General features: G+C 49.4%; 1 protein-coding gene across 1 annotated transcript in view; it reads right to left on the bottom strand.

The window, feature by feature from the left end:
• prex1 (phosphatidylinositol-3,4,5-trisphosphate-dependent Rac exchange factor 1) overlaps positions 1–22,500 on the bottom strand; it is a 74,112-nt gene that overhangs the window by 40,168 nt on the left and 11,444 nt on the right. Inside the window, exons 2-9 of the mRNA XM_062540944.1 lie at positions 13,623–13,688; positions 13,311–13,433; positions 8,733–8,837; positions 7,364–7,465; positions 7,015–7,176; positions 2,167–2,300; positions 1,740–1,855; positions 1–94 (exon numbers count right to left, since the gene is read on the bottom strand). The exon at positions 1–94 is cut by the window's left edge and continues 56 nt beyond it. Of these exons, the coding sequence (XP_062396928.1) occupies positions 1–94; positions 1,740–1,855; positions 2,167–2,300; positions 7,015–7,176; positions 7,364–7,465; positions 8,733–8,837; positions 13,311–13,433; positions 13,623–13,688 (902 nt within the window). The remainder of the gene's footprint in view (positions 95–1,739; positions 1,856–2,166; positions 2,301–7,014; positions 7,177–7,363; positions 7,466–8,732; positions 8,838–13,310; positions 13,434–13,622; positions 13,689–22,500) is intronic.

The raw sequence follows: 22,500 nt of genomic DNA, 5'->3' as shown, positions 1-22,500 counted from the left end.
GCGTTCTTGGCCATGCACACAAACCACTTGTTCTTGGCCGTGTTGTGGATCTTCCAGCCGTTGGTCACCGTGTAGTTGTTGCTGTGATAGTCCGCTGTGGAGGAAGAGGAAGAGACCGTGAGAAGAGGCAGAGACCCCAGGTGTGGGAAACACTACAGAGATGAGATGCACTACCTATCCAACATGGAGTATTGTCCATGGCACAACTGATATAATAAGGTCTAAGGAAAGCTACAAGGACTACAATACCCACAATGCAATCCTGTCTAGGAGTGTCAAACTGGTGCACTGGTGTATGTGACTACCAAATTCATCTGAATATGATTGTAAAAGTAGGCTTCTGTGTTTTATTCACACACCACTGGCGTGAGGCTAATGAATCTTACAAAATTACACCTTTAAGAAAAGTGCAAAATCGTGTTTACAACCAAAGACATTTTTTTTCTCCTCCCCTTCCCTTTTCTGCTCTCGCTCTCTCTCTCTCTCTTCTTGTCTGCTGACAAACCCATTCTCTGACGAAGAGTCAAGGATCGATACAGAAAGTACAACAAGGAGCTCAGTCAGTAGATTTACAAGAGTACATACAGTAAGTGCTTACGCATAAAAGACAGACAGAGGGTCTGGGGGGGGAAGAAAAATGGAAACAGGCTCTCCCACTCCCCACCTGTCTCCATCTCTGCCTCCGCTGATGGCAGGTGAGCCCCGGCTCATCTCTAAATAATGAATGAGCCTATAATGGCCCCCATTAATGGCCCCATTAGACCAAATGCAACGATCACAGAAATAGATGAGGAGTGCAGCTGAGCTGAGCTCACTCCCCGACGACGCCTCCTCCGCTCCACAGGAATTTCTCGGGGTGAATTTAACGGGGCTCATCGCATTCGTTTCGCCGTGGCGGAACCGCCAAAGCCGCGGTATAATTGCTCCCAATGCATGACGGTTGGAGCAGTGACGCCAGCCAGTCATGTACAAACTGATTGTTTTGAAGGTTAGCTACACTGTACATGCTCATAAACAGATGTAGAAACTACAGTATGCTATGCACATATGCTCATGTTACGCTATGTTACAGAAATCTCTTAAAACGGTGACAAATGGGTTTCTTGCAGTGAGTTGAGATACTGAACAAAATAAAAGTCTACAAAAACTTTTCAAGGACGCCTTGATGAAAACATCAGCACTAGTATTTTAAAACAAAAGTAAAGTGGTTTTAATTGCATTATCTACTGATAGCTTCAAGCGCACATCTGAAGTAGAAAACACTCTGTCACCCTTGGGGTATTTCATTTCATTTCAGTGTGAGAACTGAGACTTGTTTGCCAGGGCCTCAGTAGATCTCCAGATATGATCACTGCATGCACCAACCACCCATGCAAACTGCTGTGGCCCAGTCTTCCTTTTGGTGACACACATTCTCGTATACTTGCAACCTACTCTTTCCTGTGCACCACATTTCTAAGAAGTCACAGGGGAAGCGTCAGGTTGCAAACAGCACTCAACAGTTGTTGGGGCAACTGAACCAATCCAGCCATCCGGCCTTATACATATAAAAAAAAAGCTCTTGATAATTACCGGTAAATTCCATTTCCAATTTTAGAATCAATTTCCAAATTTGAATAATTCCAAAAAAGGAAGTAAATCTGATTGAAATAAGGAAGTTGGCTGAAAGACTTAAGCATTTGAGCGGCGATGAGGGCCCAGATAGACAGGCGGACGGGCATGCTGCTTTGAGTTCACACCTGTTCCATCCTCCACGTTCTCCACCTCCATGACCTCTGTGTTTATTCTGCCTCTGAACAGGTACTGTGGGCCATTGATCGATTTGGTCCTTTTCGTGGATTTCTTCCCTGAAACTCTGAAAAGCAAAAAAATCATCACCAATTAAAGTCCATGAACCCGTTTATTTCAAGGACACCAAGTAGTCTTTACATAATGTGAGCACCACGGGCTCTCCACCAATTGTGAAGCATAATCCATATACAGTTACAGAGTGGTTGAGTTTTGGCTGAATTATTAACAATGCCCTGCGGCCATACATATGGCGCCGTATTATTACCACCATATACAATGCCGGCTGCTCCATATTTAAATCTTTACATTCACAGCATCTGTGGTGCGGCGTGAGTCTTGAGCTGGGCTGGTAATCAAGTCCCTCTGGGGTCTCACCTGGACTTCCTCTTGCAATACACCAGCAGGTTGTCAAACAGGAAGAAGACCCTTTCCTGGATGTTCCCTGCCGAGATCTTTAACAGGTTGCCATGGAGAAGCAGCTCTGTACAGATGTCCGTCAGGTTGGTGCCCTGTGAAGACAAAGACGGTGTGCAGGAGAGAGGGAGGTGTGTGTGTGTGTGTGTGTGTGTGTGTGTGTGTGTGTGTGTGTGTGCAGGAGAGAGGGAGGTGGGGGGAGGGAGAAGAAGAGAAGAGAGAGAGGGGGTGAGAGAGAAAGAGACAGTGGGTGAGTTCTAAATGCACATTCAGTTCAGCCTTCAGCTTCTCACTGCACTTCCTGTAACACAAACTGGTCTCCTAATGCTCTCTACCTATAATTGCATCAGTGCGTATCAGTGAGTTCTCCTCCTACTGAATCCTTAGAGCAATCTCCTGACATTTCAAGCTAATTTGACATTGTGACTGTTAATTACCATCTGAGTGACAGCTGAAACAGAAATGTTTGATCTGAGCCTGGCGATTGGGAGATCAACAGGACCATTTTGTCAATGGAGAGGAAAGCAAAGCAAAGGGTGAATTCAGGTTGATTAAAAGCAGAGAAGTGGTCTCCGAGGAGCCATGCCATCTGAGGAGCATTAGTAATCCACGGCGGTTCCAGGCCGAGCTCACGGCGCGCTCTGAGCAGGGACAATGACTGGACGAGCTTTTCACTGCAGTTTCAGTTGGTGCGTTCAGGTCTGGTGAGGAGCCTAAAAAACTCACTTGTGAACTCCCTTCTCTCTCTTGACCCCGCTCAGTCTGAACCTCAGTCTGAGCAGTATAGCTCTGGGGGAGAAGACAGGGGTGTGTGTGTGTGTGTGTGTGTGTGTGTGTTTTTCCCCCCCGTGAGTGGAGAGAAAGTGCGGTTTCGGAGGGCTCGCTCCACAAAGCCCTGGCTGAGTTGAAAATGCGGGGAGAGCAGTGTGTGTGTGTGTGTGTGTGTGTGTGTGTGTGTGTGTGTGTGTGTGTGTGTGTGTGGAGAGCAGGAAAAGACCTCTAAATGGAGCCAGGCTGCGAGCGCGCTCAGAGGGACCGCTGTTCGGGGGGACAAACAAAGCCTGTTTATTTCTCTCTCTGCGCCCCCCAACTCCCCAACCCCCCAACTCCCTCTCCCCCCTCTGAAAAGGGTGCTGGGCTCATCCAGTGTGCTGCCTGCAGGCTTCGCCGTCAGACTGGGTCACATGGCAGAGCCACACCACCTCACTCAGACAGCCCACGTTAGGGCCAGAGAACCTGAGCGTGTGTGTTTGTTGATGTGAGAACGCCTGCTTGGGTTTGAATCCCAGCCGTGAACTACGGAGTGAGGATGCTGGGCCAACAGTGCTCATCTGGGCTGCAGTGGAAGGTCAAACAAATTAAACCAGAAGTCAAAACCAGAGGCTTTTTATTTTGGGGATGTTTATATATTGGCGAGTCACAGACACAACTGAAGGCTACTGCCAGACTGCTAACCATCTCTTCACGCCAGACATGACAAACTTCACTGTCTGAGTCACAGGTTTGACAAACACGTGAGAGAAAGAATCAGTGACTCCAAAACTAAAGGTAACAGTGATTTCACAGCTATGGTGGACAAAACAACACAAGGGAGGCATATCACGTGACTTAAACCAAAACCAGAAACCAAATAATCAGTCAAAAAACATTTCGTTTTTTTTTTTATTTCTCTGTTCTGACCGAAGCCAGGCGGTCATGCTGAGTTTGGCAGGTTCAAGAGACAGATGCGACGACCAGACGCTGACTGAGGCGGACAGAAACGCCGACTAGCCGAGAGTGTACGAGGCAGCGGAACACCACATTAGCAAGAGCCGCATACGTAAACGGTGTCTCTCCAACACAAAGTAGACACACAGGCACACAAACCTCTTCCCTCCCCTGTCTGGTGGAGGAAGGAACACCGCAGTGGAAGGGAAAAAAAGCAAAAAGGCGGAAAATCACTAATTTCCTGGGTTCAAAATAAGGTCCTAGCGGCGACCAAAACACGGGGCTTTTTGGTATTAAAGACAGACAAGCCGCGTTCATGTCAACTTGGGACAGTGTTTTTTCCTGTTTAGGCGCTTGAAACTAGGGCAGACTCCTAAAGCAACACACCTCAGTCCTCAAGCACTGACATCACTGCATCATCCAGACATAGAACTTATCTGCGGTTTTGGTGAAAAAAAAAATCTATATTTAGTTAGTTAGGTCAGCAATGGTCATCTACGTGTTTGTATACTGTAAATCCCTGAATCATGCATTAGTTGCACAAGGCCTCTCATAACGTTGTGTGAAACTGCTGTGTATGTAAAGAGTGTAGTTCACTGATGCAGAGAGACTGGGTGAGAGTCTGTGTTTACCAACACACATGCATGCATGCACTACTGTAACTCTCTGTTAAACTGCAAAACAAGAGGTGTGCACAACAACATAATTTAAGGAAAGATAATTAAATGATTGTGTTAATTATGGAATAATAATTAACGACTGGAAAAAACAAGTGCAACCTAACAGCAAGTGGAAGACTGGCCCAAAAAATCTCCATCCAATCTTCTGTCCTTGAAGTTGGATATAAGCCACTGAGATCACCTCACTGTGCAACACTTTGGCTTTCTCACCCTCTTAGTCATCAAGTGAGGCTCAGAGGGTTGTCTTTAGAGGGAGAATTGGAATACGTTTGCTTCTAAAGATAAATCTGGTTGTGAACAGATGTAGTCTTTAATCTGAAACATGTGAACCTGTGAAATAGGCCACGCAGTCATTTGCTAACAGAACGGTCTGTGACAACACTGCGAAGACCTGCAAGTGTCGATGCACGCACACACACAACTTGCAGTTCCCGAACAGAAGGCTACAATCTCATCTGAGGAGGAGGAGACCCATATCCCCCACCCCCTGCCCCACTTCTTCAACCTGTGTAGTCTGTACTTCACATTTCTGCTGTAGACGAACCCACCACAGGACCGATATAAAAAGCAGCTAATTTCCTGATTCCAAATTGACATGATTGTGGTAACCAGAGCGGCGCGTAATATTCGTGTGCCGGTGTTTTTTTTCAACTCAGAGTCACGGTAAGCGCGCAGCAGGCCAGTACAACCACCCATTACAACTGGAGAGTGAAATAAGAAGGATTGTTTCACATGGTGTCCTTTAAACGTTCATCGTGTGTAATCTGTAATTGTCATTGATGCGTTTCTGCTCCTCTGATGGTAATTGGGAGGTCACCAGAGGGGGAGCCTGATTTCAGAATGAAAGAGCTGCCCTTCTGTTCTGAAGAGGTACCTCGCCAAAAACACCACAGCCTGAGCTCTGACGAAAGCAGCACACATGCGCGCACACACACACACACACACACACACACACACACACACACACACACACACACACACACACACACACACACACACACACACACACACACACACACACACACACACACACACACACACACACACACACACACACACACACACACACACACACACACACACACACACACACACACACACACACACACACACACACACACACACACACACACACACACACACACACACACACACACACAAAACCACATAAGAAAGGACATGCACACACGCACAGGCAATGGGCACAAACAACTCTGCATCTTTCCATGCTGGTACATGAGAGAGCACACTGATATCTGTGAGCACACACAAACCCACAGACACACACCCACACTGCACTTTAACATTTCACACTCTGTAATTAATCCGAAGCCCTGAGCTCACTCTCTCTCTCTGTCAGTCTGTGTGTGTGTGTGTGTGTGTGTGTGTGTGTGTGTGCATTTGTAGAGGGAAAGGGAGAGAGAGAGAGAGAGAGAGAGAGAGGGAGAGAGAGGGAGAGTGAGAGAGAGACAGAGCGAGTGGCTGAGATGGAGGAGAGGGGGGAGGGAGAATGGTGGGCATGTTGTGAAGCGTTGACTGATCTCCTAGGCGACGGCGCTTCCTTTTTTTGTTCTCACTTCCTCCTCCTCCTGTCTGCTGGCCGCTGAAGGAACATGTCAGAGAGAGAGAGGAAGACCCAAACCCCGGCCCACTCTCACACGCTCACGCGCTCTCTCTCTCTCTCTCTCTCTCTCTTTCTCTCTCCACCCTCTCTCTCCCTCTCTCTCGCTCTCTCTCTCCCTCTCCCCTTCCTTCCCTCTCCACCCCTTTCTATCCAACTCTCTAGATCTCCCCTTCCTTCCCCCCACAGACCCTCTCTCTCTCTCGCTCTCCCTCACCCTCTCTCTCACCCCCCCCCCCCCCCCCACCATCTCTCAATCCCACCACCACACACTTCCCTGCCAGGTTTTCACACAATCCTGTCTTCACCCCACATTCTCCCTGGGCCATAAACTCCCACAATCCCCTGGGAGAGAGCACTGGGACGCCAGACCACCCCCCCCCCACCCCTCCCCCTGATTTATATCCTCTAGTGAGGAGATCACAGTGGAGCCGCAGAAGTCTGGTTTAATTAAGATGTGGCATTTGGCTGAATGGGGAGGATGTGAGAATGTGAAGTGTGGAGAGCAGGCTCGGCCAGACAAACGGCTTTAACATGAAGATGAGCGCTTCAGCATGGGAGAGGAGAATTAAGGAGGACGCAGCGCCACAACATCCTCTCTCACACACACACACACACACACACACACACACACACACACACATAATCATTAGCTCCAGAATGCAACACTAAAACATCAGCGCTGATGTCACTGCCAAAACACACACACAGACAAACAGACAGGCAGACACACACACACACACACACACACACACACACACACACGTCACTCTTTTTCTCATGCCAGCCCGTGGTGCTCACCTCCCATCCCTCGATGTGGGACTGCAGCTGCTCGAGGGCCTCCAGCTTCTCCATCTGCCTCTTGGTCTCGTTGATGTTGGAGCACACGGCCTTCATGGTCTGCAGGGCCTCCTCCACCCCAGGGTAGTCTTTATGCTTCTTAGGGGTGCGCTTCAGGAGCTCCTGCATCAACAGCACACACACACGGCACATCACAAGACAGCCACACACACACACACAAACAGCACATCACAAGACATTAGCGCACACACACACACTTCTAACCACATATTCTAACCATTACACTTGCAAGTCTTTGAAAGCACACTTGTGTGAGACAGTGTGTGTATGTGATGAGAATGTTTCTAACCTTCAGCAGGAGTGGGTATTTGCAGATTCTCTGGATGGGTGAGAGCAGGTAGCCCTCCAACGGCACGTCGGTGGACTTCTTTCCTCCCAGCAGCATGCAGTGCTGTCACACACACACACACACACACACACACACACACACACACACACACACACACACACACACACACACACACACACACACACACACACACACACACACACACACACACACACACACACACACACACACACACACACACACACACACACACACACACACACACACACACACACACACACACACACACACACACACACACACACCTCCATTAAGCACATCCACACTGACTCATATCTTCCATCCCAAATAAAACCCCATGTGGTATTAGGAGAGTCTAAAAACACACACACTCTGCAAGGTCTCTTCAGGCCTTCCATTTACATTGCTACAATTCCTCAGGTTATGATGGAGTGTGAGGAATCTGCCCTCAGGCCAGACAGAAAGTCTTGACATTCCTAAAATAGCACACATGTGTGAGTGTGTGTGTGTGTGTGTGTGTGTGTGTGTGCCGCATGTCATCCACATGTCACTCATCCTGGTCCCAGTACATTAGCGGCAGAGACCTCCGCCTCCTTCTCTTCTGTCTAAACAAAGGTTCATCTACCCTTTAATTACTCAATCTTTCATGTCTGATTGCACCACAGATACTTTAAATAGTAGCACTAACAATGTGTTTCACTGGAACCCAGAGAGACAATGATGCAATGAAGAAATGTGCAAAAGGAAAGAAAAACACAGAATAGAGCATTGAGTCTGTGTATACCAAATGAAATGTGCTATATAAATAATCTTGAATTGAAATGAATTGAAATAAAAACACACGTCCACTGGATGATGATTTAATAATAAGTCAGCCAGGCAAGTGTATGGTCACCTGATTCATTGGAACTGGACGTGTGTTTGATGAAGGCAACAATGCAATTACCATTAGAATGGAATGTTAGCACCAAATCGTTCAAATTTAACTGTTCAAAGAAAACATGTTCACCACAAACGTTCACCACTATTTGCCAAATGTGCCACGTTGCGGCACAGCAACTGGTCTCAGCCAGAGCAACTCGTCACCAGGAAGGTGCGTATGGAGTCTTTCATACCATATGAAATGTACTACAGTATAGAAATAATCTTGAATTGAAATAAAAACACACCTCCGCTGGACTATGATTTAATACTAAATCGGCCAGGCAAGTGTATGGTCACCTGACGGTGTTGTGGCACAGCGACTAGTCTCAGGCGGCGCAGCACTTGAATTTCCCCTTGGGGATCAATAAAGTATCTATCTATCTATCTATCTATCTATCTATCCATCGATCTATCTCTCACTCACCAGCAGGAAGGTGCGTATGTGCGGGATCTTGTTGAGCTCCATGAGCAGGCGGAGGGCTTTCTCGTGGTTGCTGCAGTACTCTCCGTACACCGAGAATCTGCCTCTCTGCATTCACACGCAAAAAAAGAAAAGAAAACAGACAATCATGGAAACAGACAAATGGAAATAATGCAAAAAAGGGACTGAATTTACATAAACTATGCGTTTTGCTTCAAGGGCCTGCTGCTCCCCAAGTCTTTGCTGAGAAATTGGATTTTGTTTGGCTACAAAGACGGGGGGAACCTTATGGCTTTACATCATCACACTTGACCTAGTTTGTCCAGCTCAGGGCAAAAGCAGGAGTAGCTGAAAGAAAGAATTTGCTTATTTGTGAAACACATTTCCCTGTAGATTCTCACACATAAAGTGGCAAAACAATTTTACATGGTGCTGTGGCCTACATTAGTGTGTGTGTGTGTGTGTGTGTGTGTGTGTGTGTGTGTGTCTCTAAGGCAGCGAGTGCACGGCAAGGTTGCTTCATAACCACCGCAATTAGCTGGAGTGGCTCACTGGCTGATATGATCCCTGTGCAACCGGATAAGTCCTTTTATGTGCGTTCCTCCTGGGCATTCGAGGTGCTCAGGTGAGCTGGGCATGAGCCCGGCGTGTTCTGTGTGAATGAGACTGCTATTAATGCTTGATGAAGCGGCTACGCCTTTCGGGGCCAGAGCTTAAGTGAGTGTGGGCCGCGGTGACTTGTCCCAGTAGAGGGTGAGGTCTCAACTGAGCGAGAAGGTCTTTGGTATTATTTGCCGTCAATAGTGCCTTCCAGGCAGCACTGCCTTCCAGGCACTACTCCCCTCAGTTTAGGGGTAGGATGAGGGTTGAGGGGGTTAAAGGTTAGGAATAGGGTAAAGGTAGTGCCTTTTAGGCTGTGCTGCCTGGAAGGTGCTGTTGGGGGCAAAAAACACCATTGAGCCAGCAGAGACCTGGAGAGGCTGCTGTCCAACGACCCCACAACAGCCCAGGATGTGAAACCCAACCCCCACACACACAAAAGTTAAATAACGCTTTTTGCAATGCTGACGACTGCGTGAATGGTCACGTGATTCTTGCGAATAGTCATGTGCTCCATGCTCCAGGCGTCCCACCTATTGTCTAGGTGTCCTGCACGGACAAGATTCAGACACTGAAAACATGCTGTGCGGACGAACGAGACAGTGTTTTAAAATGGAAACGTAGTAGTGTGGCTGTAAGCCCCTCAGGATGCGAAACCCAACCCAACCCAACACCCCCCCCCCCCCACACACACACCCCAACACATGAGCTCATCGCCACTTCTGGAGCCTGGGAGGCAACGTGACACTGCACAGGCCCGAAAGCAGGCAAGGACGGACCAGATCCCTCCAACAAGAGCGCTGATCCTCGCCACAATGGGACATAAACGAGTCCTGTTTTATGTTTCCCATGACTAATGTGGTAACGTACCTTCAGGTGACAGCGGGGTTTTTTTTCACAGGTCAGTGTCTGGCTTTGCGCTCAGGTGAGTAATGGATGCATCCCTCTGGGGTAAGACTGAGGTAGGTAACCTCATTAAGATGTGTGAGAATGTCATGTCAGGTGATCACAAGGTCACAAACCTCGAGGCTTCAGGCTAGGGTTCTCTACAAGCAAGCAGCAGGGCTGTCTGTGCTCTGACGCAGAGAGAGAGGGAGCGGGAGCGGGAGCGGTATGTGGATGGTGCCAAGTCCTGACGGCCCCCCTTTCCTTCCCACGGCAGAGGCTGTGAAGTGTGTCACTGGGCCTCTCCATCGTCACCCAGCTTTGGCCCCCGCACCAGAGGATGAAGAAGCTCGCCGCCAAAAACGGAGCAACCGGCAACCGCAGCTGGAAGAACATCTGTCCTGACATATGTTCGGAGAGAGTGAGCCACGCACTGTGGCCGAGAGGGCTTTGTGTGTATATGTGTGTGAGTGCGAGCGTGCGTGTCCTTCATAAACACGCGCCTTGAGCCAAAAAAACGTCTGCTTCCACCCACCGAAATAGCAGGACCTGCACACATGTTGATAACTGCGAGGAAACCGAAATAAATAAACTGCCAGAGTGGCTGTGAGGTTGGCAAGGCTCCGCTGTAGGACTTATCATAAGGCGCTTAGCGGCAAATTCATCCCGCATGAGCTCGTAGTTAGGAGCATTAAGTGTTTTCGGAGACCATTGCGTCAGAGGGATCTGGGCGACGATCAGAGAAGAAATACGATGGAGCATTGTGTGGGTTTTCTCGCTCGTCTGAGGGGCGTTGGAGAACGTGAGGCGCTGGGGCTGGTGGCGTCCCCACGAGTGACACCAAAGTATAGGGTGACGTCGGCGATGCCCATGTGGCCGTGGTGGTTGGGGCCGTGCGGATCTCGCATGTGTTGTACGGTTATTTGTTCTCGTTTTATAGCAAAAGGGTTACGGGAGGGGAATTATAATGACATAATGGCAGAGTGCACATGTGGCGAGGCAAATTATGATTGTTAAGCTGGCGAAAAATAATACATTTTTGATGCACGGCTCAAAATTACAAACCTACAAACCCTAAACTTGTCCTGCTTTTTCTGGGTGTGGCGTCTTCTTCATGGGCAGGGAAACAATTGGAAGCCGAAAAGAAAGCCAGGAACCCCAGCCCCTTGCCTCAACCGTCAATTAGGGACGTCAATCATCGTGACGCGTGGGACGTCCGAAAGTCAAAACACGAGCACAAATATTTAGTTTTACTGTTCAGAAGGGAGGAGGGTTACACACGCAACAGCAATGCTGCCTTCTGCCTCAAACAGCCGGCGCAATTCTATCAACAGCTGGGATGATTCAAACAGTTAGCGAGGGAAAAGTCTAGATCTGTCAATGCCTCCCTTTGAGCCCCCGCTCCCCCCCCCCCCCCGGGACTGACCCTTGGTGACCTGGGATACCCCCTTGCCCAGCCCCACTAGCTTCCTGTGGCAGGCAAACATCCCCTCCACAATCAGTAGGCTTTCATGTCCCTCATCCACCACCATTTTAAAAGGCCTGCACTTGTGCCCAGAATAGCCCCAACAAGTCCGTGCACTCCTTTGATAAACATTTTTGCTTTTTTTTCAGACTAAACTCGACTTCAGACACAGCCAAAGCGTGAGTCAAAGCACAATACGAGTATTGAGAAATCTCATAATAAAATGCTTGTTAGCGCAGACTGAAGCTAGTAGTCATCGCCTCTGCGATATAAAGCAAATATTGATGTTTGAGCACACTTTCAACATTATCCCTTTTCCTGCGCTGATCCAGGGACGTTCCAGAGCGCTGAACGTGCCACTGCGGAGAGGGGGACGCGGACGCCACTGGCCAAGAGGAGCGGATAAAAGAGAGGGTCATTTGTATGGGCTGCCACTCGGCCACTGCTGGTAATTGGCCCATCGTTCAGTGTACATTAATTTCCAATTTAACACGACCGCTGTCACAAAGTCATCAATCTCAATAGAAAAATGTATTCTTTCTGCTGCTGTCAGATACACACACACACACACAGGGTTGCAGGGACACAGGGCTAATTCATAGGCTGGTTCCACTCTACAGACACTTAATCATCCCCTCATGTGAGTCTGACTGGTGCATTCGGGGGTCAGAGGGCCAGGAGTGGGGTCATCAGAAAAGGGCGGCAGATTTAGCCGAAAGGTCAAAGGTGAAGCAGAAGAATGGGGAACGGCGAGCAGACGTATCTACAATGCAGAACTGATGAGCTGCCAAGGCCAAAGACATTCCCCCACTTTTCACCATGACCGCATATCATCATCTTCCACAGACAGCTGGGAGAAATTACGACCCACTTGGTTTGTCCACTCTGTTCAACCTCTTCTGGCCCTCGAGTCTGGCAGAATCAGCTGGTCATGTGAATGTGGACGAGCAGTTGTTACGGCACACATCAATGTTGATAAACTACTAAGGAAGCTAGTGTCTCTGCAGTTAGGCTGTGGCTATAAGACAGGTGTACACGCACAGTTAGCAAAATATGTTGCTGTGTTGCAGTATTGTACAGCAGGGGAGCTACACCAGGCGTGTAACTGAAGCTCTTTTACCTAAAACCAAATCTACCCTTGGGTACAATAAAAGTTACCTTACCTTACCTGACCTTAAAAAGACCCTATGCAACTTTTTCATAGTCATAAAATCGCTTCGAAATCGTTGTTTTGCTTGACTGACCAGTTTTATCGAAAACAGTTATTTCCTCCCGCCCCCAGTGTCCCTATCCGCTATTGCAACCTTGCAACTTGTTCAGGAGACCATCGTTCCCTGTTCACGCATAAAGAACAAGAAGAACCACACTTGCAATTTATATATTTATATATAGCCTATATATGTATAAATATACACGCTAAAGCTGTCGGGGAAGCTCTGCAGGGAAATATGCAAGCATAAATGAAATCCATTTGAGAAGACTGGTCTAATTTTTTCGAATGTACGCGCCACTGTCATGTATGGTGTAGCTACTTCCATTGATTATAGTGATTATTAACTGCTGCAACATACGCTTCTGGGGTAGATCCCCTGTTCGCAAAGTGTGGATTGGCTATAGGCGTCTCTACTCACAAAATGCACAAACACGTGTCCCAGGGCATGCTGTGGATGGGGCTCTGGCTGCAGGCTGGACTCCACCGCGTTCAGCAGCTCCTTATGGAGCTCCATGATCACCTCAATGTTGGAGAAGAGGATCTGCAGCACACACATAAACACACATCATCAGCATACACAAAAACACAATGGCGGCATAGTGGGAGCAGATTAAAGGTCTTTGCCGCTTGGAGATGACAGACATTGTGGGAGAGGGTGAGGGCTTTCTTAAGGATATTTTTGGGCTTTTTTGCCTTTATTTAGATTTTAGGGCAGTGGCAATCAACATACCTTCACTTGCTCGGGCGTGAGACACTGCTGATCATTTGGAGTTTGTTTGATCCGCTGCAGGAAGGCCTACAGAAGAGGACAGGAGAGGCAGCGAGGCAGAGGAATGGATGATGGACAGAGTGAAAAGAATGGAAGAAAGAGGGGGAGGGAAGGGGTGACAGTGAGAAATGTAAAACCAACTTCACACTGAAGTGCATGACATCAACACAAAAAGGACACCAGGGATTGGATGGCTACAAGCTCATGAGGTCATAAACCTAGGTCAGAGGTCAAGATGGCGGGGGGGGAGGTCTGTGTTGCTTTATGAGTCCAAGGTGGCGCATGTAATCACAGAATGATAATCACAAACTTCCAGTGACTGATTTGGAAAAGTTTTAGTCTAGACCACCATGTTTCACAATGTTTAGGCGACAGACAGAGAGGCACACGACTCTGAGTTTGCGAGTATTTAAATGAGTATACAGGGCAGGACGGACAACAAACGATACCCAGGCAAGAAGAAAAGATCAATGTTACAGAGCTGAGGTAAACCGTTCTCAGTGACCATATACTACGAAACCTCAACCAGGCTCAAGCATAAAGAAAACAAACAAAAGAGAGAGAGAGAGAAAACAAAGACCACAGACATGGGCAAAGGTCAAAGTAATTCAATAAGGGTTCGAGAACGAGACAACTCCGTAAAAGCTGCGAGCGGGCAACTGAGCCGGAGTGAGGGTGTGAGGGAGGGAGGGAGGGAGGGAGGGAAACGTAGCACTCGTGCTGATGGGAAACAAGTGAGAGCGAGAGGCAGAGTAACAGAAGCCACCGAGAGAGAGAGAGAGAGAGAGGGAGAGAGAGAGAGAGAGACACAAAGAGAGAGAGAGAGGGAAAGAGTGAGAGAGAGAGAGAGCGAGAGAGAGAGAGGGAGGGAAAGAGAGAGAGCGAGAGAGAGAGAGACAAAGAGAGAGAGAGAGCAAAAGAGTGAGAGAGGGAGAGAGAGAGAGAGAGAAAGAGAGAGGGGAAGAGAAGAGAAGAGAGGGCTGGCCTGGCCACTGATAGCGTTACACAGACCACCGCCAGCAGGGCCGAGAGGAGAGGAGAGGAGAGGAGAGGAGAGGAGAGGAGAGCCACACTAGCGGCCTGTGATCCGCGCCTGGATCAGGTTGCTGTGGCTGCGCTGGCCTTCCACCGATAAGCAGCTCAACAGCCACCACCGGGGAAGGAGAGCCGACCTGGCGCTGAGGGGTAATAGTTAAAAAGGCGCCAGAATTAGGAGATTACCAACAAACTGCCCGTAATCCTGTCATAAGATACGCAATATGCTCCAGCAACAAGGGCTGAATTAGTGCAAGTGTGTGGTGCACCACTGGGGCAAATGTAGGTCTACTTCTGCATAATCCTCTTGGCACGACCCACTGCATTATCCTGCCTCATATGGCCCTGCATTACAAAGACGGCTCTCTTTCTGTAGGCTTTATTCGGTAGGCTTTATGCTACTTACATTTTTATAATACAGTATGTTTATTTTCTGTTTCAATTGGTCAATTTACAAAATTCAATCAGAGATTCTCAACTGCACATCTAGTGTGGTGGTGAACATCTTTGCATATCTATATGCAAACATTTCAGAAATGTTGACAGCTCAGTTATTCATCAAATCGTATTGCCTTTGTTTGTTCTATTTGTACTGTAATGTTATGCATGAAAACAAACATGAGGTAGGTTCAGCCAACGAGAGAGGGTCTTCTACGGTCAACCTCAGCTTCAGGAGTGAAACGTGTTCCATGTTTGAACTAGCGATCCTGTTGACATTATCACACAAAAGGCCTTTTTGTTACCAGCATGGCACTGTTTAGCTGAACACAGCAAAAGCACTTCCCACATCTCAGGCTCTCATCCATGTGCAAAGATCCCGTAAAGAATAACACAAGAGAGATAGAGCCAAAAACAGAGGGACTTGAAGAAATGCCAACAAAGAGAAATAAAAAAGTGGGAGAAAAAAGAGAGAGAAAGAGAGAAAGAGAGAGAGAGGGAGGGAGAGAGAAAGAGAGAAATCCAGCATGACTGGGACAGTTGAAAACAGTGCCTCCCCTAGAGAAAAGAGGAGACAAACCCTGCCTCTAATTATGGCTGTGTGTTGGCAGGGAGGCGTTCTCCGTCCAGACACAGTCAGTGCCTGTAGAGCGCTCCGCTGTCCACCTCTCGGACCGTCTGTCCACCCTTGTCCGTCTCTCCCTCTCCATCTGTCCTGTCTGCCGTCAGTCTACTCATCGGACAGGGCGAGGGGGTTAGGGGTAGATCCTCACCAGTGTGCACCTTTGTCTTTGAGTGTGTGTGCATATGTGCGTGTGTGTGTGTGTGTGCGTGTGCGTGTGTGTGTGATAGAGAGAGAGATAGATAGATAGAGATAGATAGTGTGTGTTTACGTGTGATTAAGTGTGTAAATGTGTGTGTGTGTGTGTGTGTGTGTGTGTGTGTGAATGGCACACCAAGCGTGTGTGTGTTTTCAGCTGCGTCTCACCTCCGTACTCGGCGACCACAATGACAGGACAGGGAGTGCCCACCACGGCCGGACCACAGATCCTACTCCACCCCCCCACTCCACTCCACTCCACCCCACCCCCTGCGGCCCTAATGACAGGCTCCAGTAGCTCCATCACACATTAGCCCCAAACTCTTTCCTCACTCCCTCTCTACTTCCTCCCTCCCTCCTTCTCTCTACACTCTCTCCATCCCTCCCTTGTATTCTTCTCTGCGCGCTCAGCATCTCCCCATTACATCTACGTACTCTATTCATTACCAGGCACAAACTCCTTCCTTTTCTCCAGCCAGGAGGAAGGGCCCGATAAGCACAGCAAATGGACGGTAAGTGTATCGGCAAAACACAGTTACAGAGCACTAAAGCCTCGACCTCATCACGCTCGACGGTAAAAAACGGATACAGACGGAGCCTCCGTTCTCAGGCGTCTGTTTCGTCCGCTCTTTTTTGTCTGTTCACTTCACTCCGCCCGAAACGGCTCAATGTACAAAAGGAACGTATCCATTTAGGTACGAAAAGAACGTCTCCTCTCATAGCACTACTTACAACTAGTCTTGCTTATCCTACAGACAACTGCAGTCATTGATGCACTTACTACACTCATTGATGCACTTATTGTGGTTGTTGTTTATTGTGTTGTTAGAATTTCTCTTAAAAGCTTAAAAATGTGTTTACCGTGTTGTAAGTCACTTTGGTCAAAAAGCGTCGGCCAAATGTAATGTAATGTAATGAGAAGGGAGTATAAACTGGGCCTAGGAGCTCTAATGGGGTGAGAGGGGGGTTCGGCGGTGGAGGGAAGGAAAGGGTAAAAGTGTTGACATGTAAGCAGTTTGGGAGGTGAGGCCAGGGTGAGGAGCGGGGAGCGGGGAGCGGGGAGCGGGGAGGCGTGGCGCGGTGCAGGGCCTGCGAGCACTCGCTGGGGTGGAAGTGAGCTGGCAGCGTGCGCTAATTAAATCTCCCATATGGCCGCCCCTAACCACATCCCCATCACACTCGCTCCGCAACGCGTGAGCGCGCTCCGCTCGCACACACAGAGATGCCAGGGGCCCCTGAGAGCTACCAGTCTCCCACTCGAACACACCTAGGCACACAAACTCACACTTACACAGATACATACGTATATAGATTCACACCTACATATAAACACACACGCAGACACACACACACACACACACACACACACACACACACACACACACACTCACTTCTACTACTACTTCCATTGTTAATGGTAGCGCAGAGAAAAGGAATTCGGCACTCACACCTGCTAGTCAGTTTATTAACACTCAGTTAACATTTAATACCAAACGAGAAGGTCTCCAGTCCAGTCCTGACGGATTACCAGAGCCAGCAGGGGTGTTAGCGACACGGTCGTTTTAAAACGCCACCAATTAACAAATAATTACTAAGCTGCTTGGCCATCCTGCTTGCAGTTCTCTGTGTGAATGGCGGCAGCTTTTAAAAGCTTATCCCGCCTGCTTCGCAGTGAGCGCAGTCCAGTTTCATAGGAACCTGCACACGCGCGCTCTCCCGGGCCTCCACCCAGCGTGGCCCTGCGTGTACCGCTGCTCCGGTTTCAGGTGACCTTTCGGACGGGATGCGATGTCGTCAACGTGACGTCAGCGTGACATCAGTGCCACGTCCTCGCGTGCACCATCACAACATCCACTTCCACATTCATATGTATTTTGTGGCGAAGGGATACCGGCTTCCATGGCAACGGTTGTCACGAGCAGCGCGGTGGTGGTGGAGAGGGAGCCCAGAGCACAGGGCAGGTGTGCACTCAGGGTCTGGCTACCACACACACAACACACACACACACGTAAACACACACACGTAAACACACACACACACACACACACACATGACCCTAAAGCAAGGCCATTAGTGCTGGCTGAGGCTGGCACCCTCTCATGTTACACAGCGTATGGTGATGAGCTCCGAGCGGCGTCCACAAAGGTCCAGGTGTGCACTGGCGAACAGCTGGGCCAGGAGGAGCGGAGCGAGCAAGGGGGCCTCCTCGCCTGACGCGCAGGGGCGCCCGAGGAGCCGAGCGGCAGGCGTCACACTCCAGCAAACCCAACAACTGGTGGGGAGGAGTCGGACAAGGGTGCCATTACTTGAGCACCCTCGAACAAAGACGTGCACACACAACAAGACACACACACGCACAGAGATGCGAGAGCTGGTGTGTGTCCATATGTCACTCGAAAAAGGAAACAAGCTGTTCAAACAAGAAGGCGCGCACCTCCTGTTCTCCCACCGAGACAATAGACAGTGAAAGTTTGGGGCCTTCATTACAGAAAACATTCGGAGGCATGTTTTCTTGATGAGAGAAATCTGGTTCCTGTCGTGCTTTGGAAGGAAATGGCTGCTTCCTTTGTTGCTTGCATGAGTAATGCCTACAGTACATGCCTGTACGCCTTACACTAGCTGATGTGTACACTGCTGCTTTGTGTAAAGGGCGTGCTGCAGATATCTGCTGTACAGGTGTGTAGGCGTGTGTGACTGTATGTGTATGTATGTGTACGTGTCACTGATTACGGGCGGCTACACTGTGAACACGCTATCAAACCACTTGTAATCCTCCTTGAACTAACAAGCATAATTAAACACAAACAGAACACACAGTAACATAACATAACAAACACCCAAACACAGCAGCAGCAGCAGCAGCAGCAGCCAGGGGCCTATCAGAGCAGGAAGCCAAGTGGTCACAGCTGACTTGTCTCTTGTTTGGAGTGCACAAATCAGTTAAAGGTCTATTTTCAAATTCAGGAACACAAAAAAGGGACCTAAGGCAGTGTGTGTGTGTGTGTGTGTGTGTGTGTGTTGGGGGAGGGTGGGGGTGGGGGGTGGGGGGGAGTCTCTGGTACATGCTACACAGGGGTGGTGGTGGAGGTGTAATGAAACGTCTCAACTTTCAAACGCCTGCAACGCCACTTTGTTTCACTTTCACGCTTGGTAGCAAGAGGTCAGGCACCTCTGCAGGAGCCGTAGTCTGCCTGTTGACCCCGCCCTGCCACAAACACACACACACACACACACACACACACACACACGCACGCACACACACACACACACACAGGATTGTGTCTGTCTTTCATTAAGATGCTGACAATCGAATGGCAACCCCTCCCTTTTCCCCTGAAGAAAAACCCAACCGCTCAGCTCCACCAATCCAAGTACTGCTAAATCAAGACTTATCGCGCACCCCCGGCGTCAGCAAGCAATGACTAACCGCTCGCCATATCGCCACAGGTGCTCGAGTGGAAGAAGCTGCATCACGCAGATGCTGCAGTGTAGCCCTGGCAGCGCCCGTCGCATACACACCCACACACAGGCATCTGCAGTGTAGCGGGCACAGGTGCCGCAGCCTGGCAATGGGGCATCTGTTGCGTCAGTACAGCCATGCCTATGCATAACGGACCGCAGAGCAAAGCCCTGTGGCATCAAAACACATGTGCGTCGAGCCATCTGCACCTGTTGGTGCGCTATGCAGTCAGACCATGTGTGCTGCTCAGAGAACAGGAAAGGAAACTGCGGACGGGGCTGTGGGGTGGCACGGAAGGGTGGCACACGTGTGACTAGCAGCTTTATTTTAAACTCCTAGAATGGCACTGCGGGCCAGCTCAAAACCAACTGTGAGTTTTTTTACGCAGAGAGAGAGAGATGGAAAGAGAGAGAGAGAGAGAGAGAGAGTTCAGTGAGAGAGAAGGAGTGAAAGGGGAAGAGAGAGCGATGGAGAGAGAGAGAGAGAGAAAGAAAAAGTTAAGTGAGAGAGAAGGAGTGAGAGAGGAAGAGAGAGACCGATGGAGAGAGAGAGAGAGAGAGAGAGAGAGAGAGAAAGAAAGAGTAAGTGAGAGAGAAGGAGTGAGAGGGGAAGAGAGAGTGAGAGCGATGGAGAGAGAGAGAGAAAGAGAGAGAGAGAGAGCACGGGTGGTGCGACTGTTGTTTTCTCCTCGCTCGCTCACTGGCTCTTCGGCTGAGCGCAAACAGGAAGCGAGAGCGGGCGCTGCTGCACAAAGCCGCCACAGTTCCGTTTCTGGAGCAGCGCCTCCGTCAGGCCCAGCGCTCACCACCGCCACCATGGCCCGTCCGCTGGACCACGGCGACGGCCATCTTGTGCTCACTCGCTCGCTCGGCCTCTCGCGAAAGAGGAAGGATGTCTCTGGACAGGAAGACGGGCCATGTGAGAAACTAAAACATGCGTCGAACGCAACACGAGAGTGAAGTGGCGAGTTAGTCAGACTCGCTGATGTTGACAGCAGCCTCGGCCACAAGCACCACCACAGAGTTCCGCTAAAACACTGGGCAAGATGTTTAAATGCCTTGTGTGTCACTGAATATGCCACAGACGTCATCTCACCAACTAAACGGCCCTAACACTAAAGCAACATCCCATAATAATAAAAAAATCTATAACAACAAAAAAAAAAAAAGGTGGGAGAGCTGCTTGTGTTCACCTCCAACAGCGTCGGCGGATTAATTTCAATCTGCTCCGTCTGGAGGAGAAGGCCAAACCAGAGCCCCGGAAAAAAAGGCCTCACGCAAAGATTTACTACGCCCCGTCGGATACTTCGGGACTGGACTTCCACTCCGCACCGCACCGGACCGGAGGGGCAGGGCCCAGTCTGGTCCGGCTTCTGAGGCTGCGGAGGAGCAGGGCGTGGCGTGGCCCGGTCCAGCCCAGTCCAGTCCCTCAGACGGGCAGACGGGGCCGGCGATGGCGCTGGAGAGCAACTGGTCGCAGGGCTTTGATGTGGCTCAGCGGAGCGGAGATGGAGACGGCCGGCCAGCGTGGGACGGTGACCTGCACGGGCCATATGCCGGCCAGGACCTGGAGCCGCCGGAGCGCCACTGCGCTCGAGCGGCAGGGGAGCAGCGTCCAGCCTTCTGCCTGGACTTCTGCTTCAGACGGGAGCTCCACTGGGTGCAGGGATGGCAGTCAAAACCCTGAATAGAATATGTGCGCTCGCACACGCACACACACAGACAGACACAGACACACACACACACAGACACACACACACACACACAACAACTGACTGACACACTAACAAACACACACACACACACACACACACACACACAAAAAATGCTGATGCTAATGCATAAATGCACACCCTCAGACACAGACATCAACTCAAAACTGAAACATACAATCATCAGGCACTCTCACATTCACGCCCTGCTCTTCATGTGTCTGGCTTCGCACAGTTCGCAGTAGTACAAGTGACGCGCTGTGCTGCCCTGTCTTTGTCATTCGTGCTTCTCTTAATGGGAAATGGGCTCCTTATACCCTACAGTAGTCATTTGCAGAAGCAGAGGGGGATTTAAAAAAAGACAGTCACGCAAAAAAAAAGAAGAGAAACCCACAACAACACCCACATCAATATCCATATCCAGGTCCACACTGAGGCCTCCAGGGGGGTAACCTGGACCCCCTCAACCCCCCCTGTTCTGCCCCCTCAGGCAGTGGGACAGGTGGCCCGGGGTTGAAATATGAGCGTGGCAGGCTTAACTCTCCCAAACCAGCTGGGATCGGCTCTTCTGGGTGAAACACACAAAGAGACAGGGCTCCTTAAATCTGCCCTGAGAAAACCTGCATTAAAAATCTGAGCGGTTTCCTGACTGCTGAGAGAAACGCGAGCCCTTTGGACAGCCATGACCAGCAGCTGTCGACTGGCCATCAGGAAAGCGTGACGTTCGGGCTGTCCGGCCAGATTGCAGTTTTTTACGCTGCTCAAGGAGTGTCACAAGTCGAAGAAAAAAAGAAGAAAAGAAAAAAAAAGAAAGAAAGAAAAACGTGTGGTCAAAAACTGGTCTCATTCTCTTCAGTGACGGATCGAGCCACTGAGGGAAAACCTAGCATTAGAGTCAAGCAGAACACAACCCGAAATGTTTGATGTTTGACAAAATTTACAGCCATATCCGATCAGTCAGTTCAAAGAAGTGTGTGCCAGCTGAACGGTGCCGTGCCCGTGGAGGAAGAGATTAGGAAGTCGGCAGCAACTGTCTGGTGACTTCACAAACTACAGTGCCGAGACACTTCAAGGCCTTTGCTCCATTTCAGGATGAAGCAAGGCAGCTTGCAATGGGTGCGGCCAATGCCAAAGCCTGGGCAAACAAAAAAGTGTGGCCCAATCTGAGATGACATAAAATGGCTTGATGGTTTGCAGTCAAACTCTGCTCATAAAACAGAAGCAAGTTAACATATTTCAAAAAAGTAGCAAGTTTTAATCACAACTGAAAAGAGATTATCTGATTGAAACACTTATATAGATTCTACTAATCAGTGAGGGCAGTATCTGTGACACTGACCAAGTCTGTCCGTGTTACAAAGGGCCAATGAAGTAA

This window comes from Sardina pilchardus, chromosome 7 (genome assembly GCF_963854185.1).
Source record: "Sardina pilchardus chromosome 7, fSarPil1.1, whole genome shotgun sequence".
Taxonomy (NCBI): domain Eukaryota; kingdom Metazoa; phylum Chordata; class Actinopteri; order Clupeiformes; family Clupeidae; genus Sardina; species Sardina pilchardus.
Note: the sequence above shows the minus strand (reverse complement) of the source record. Positions and strands in the feature narration are given on the sequence as shown.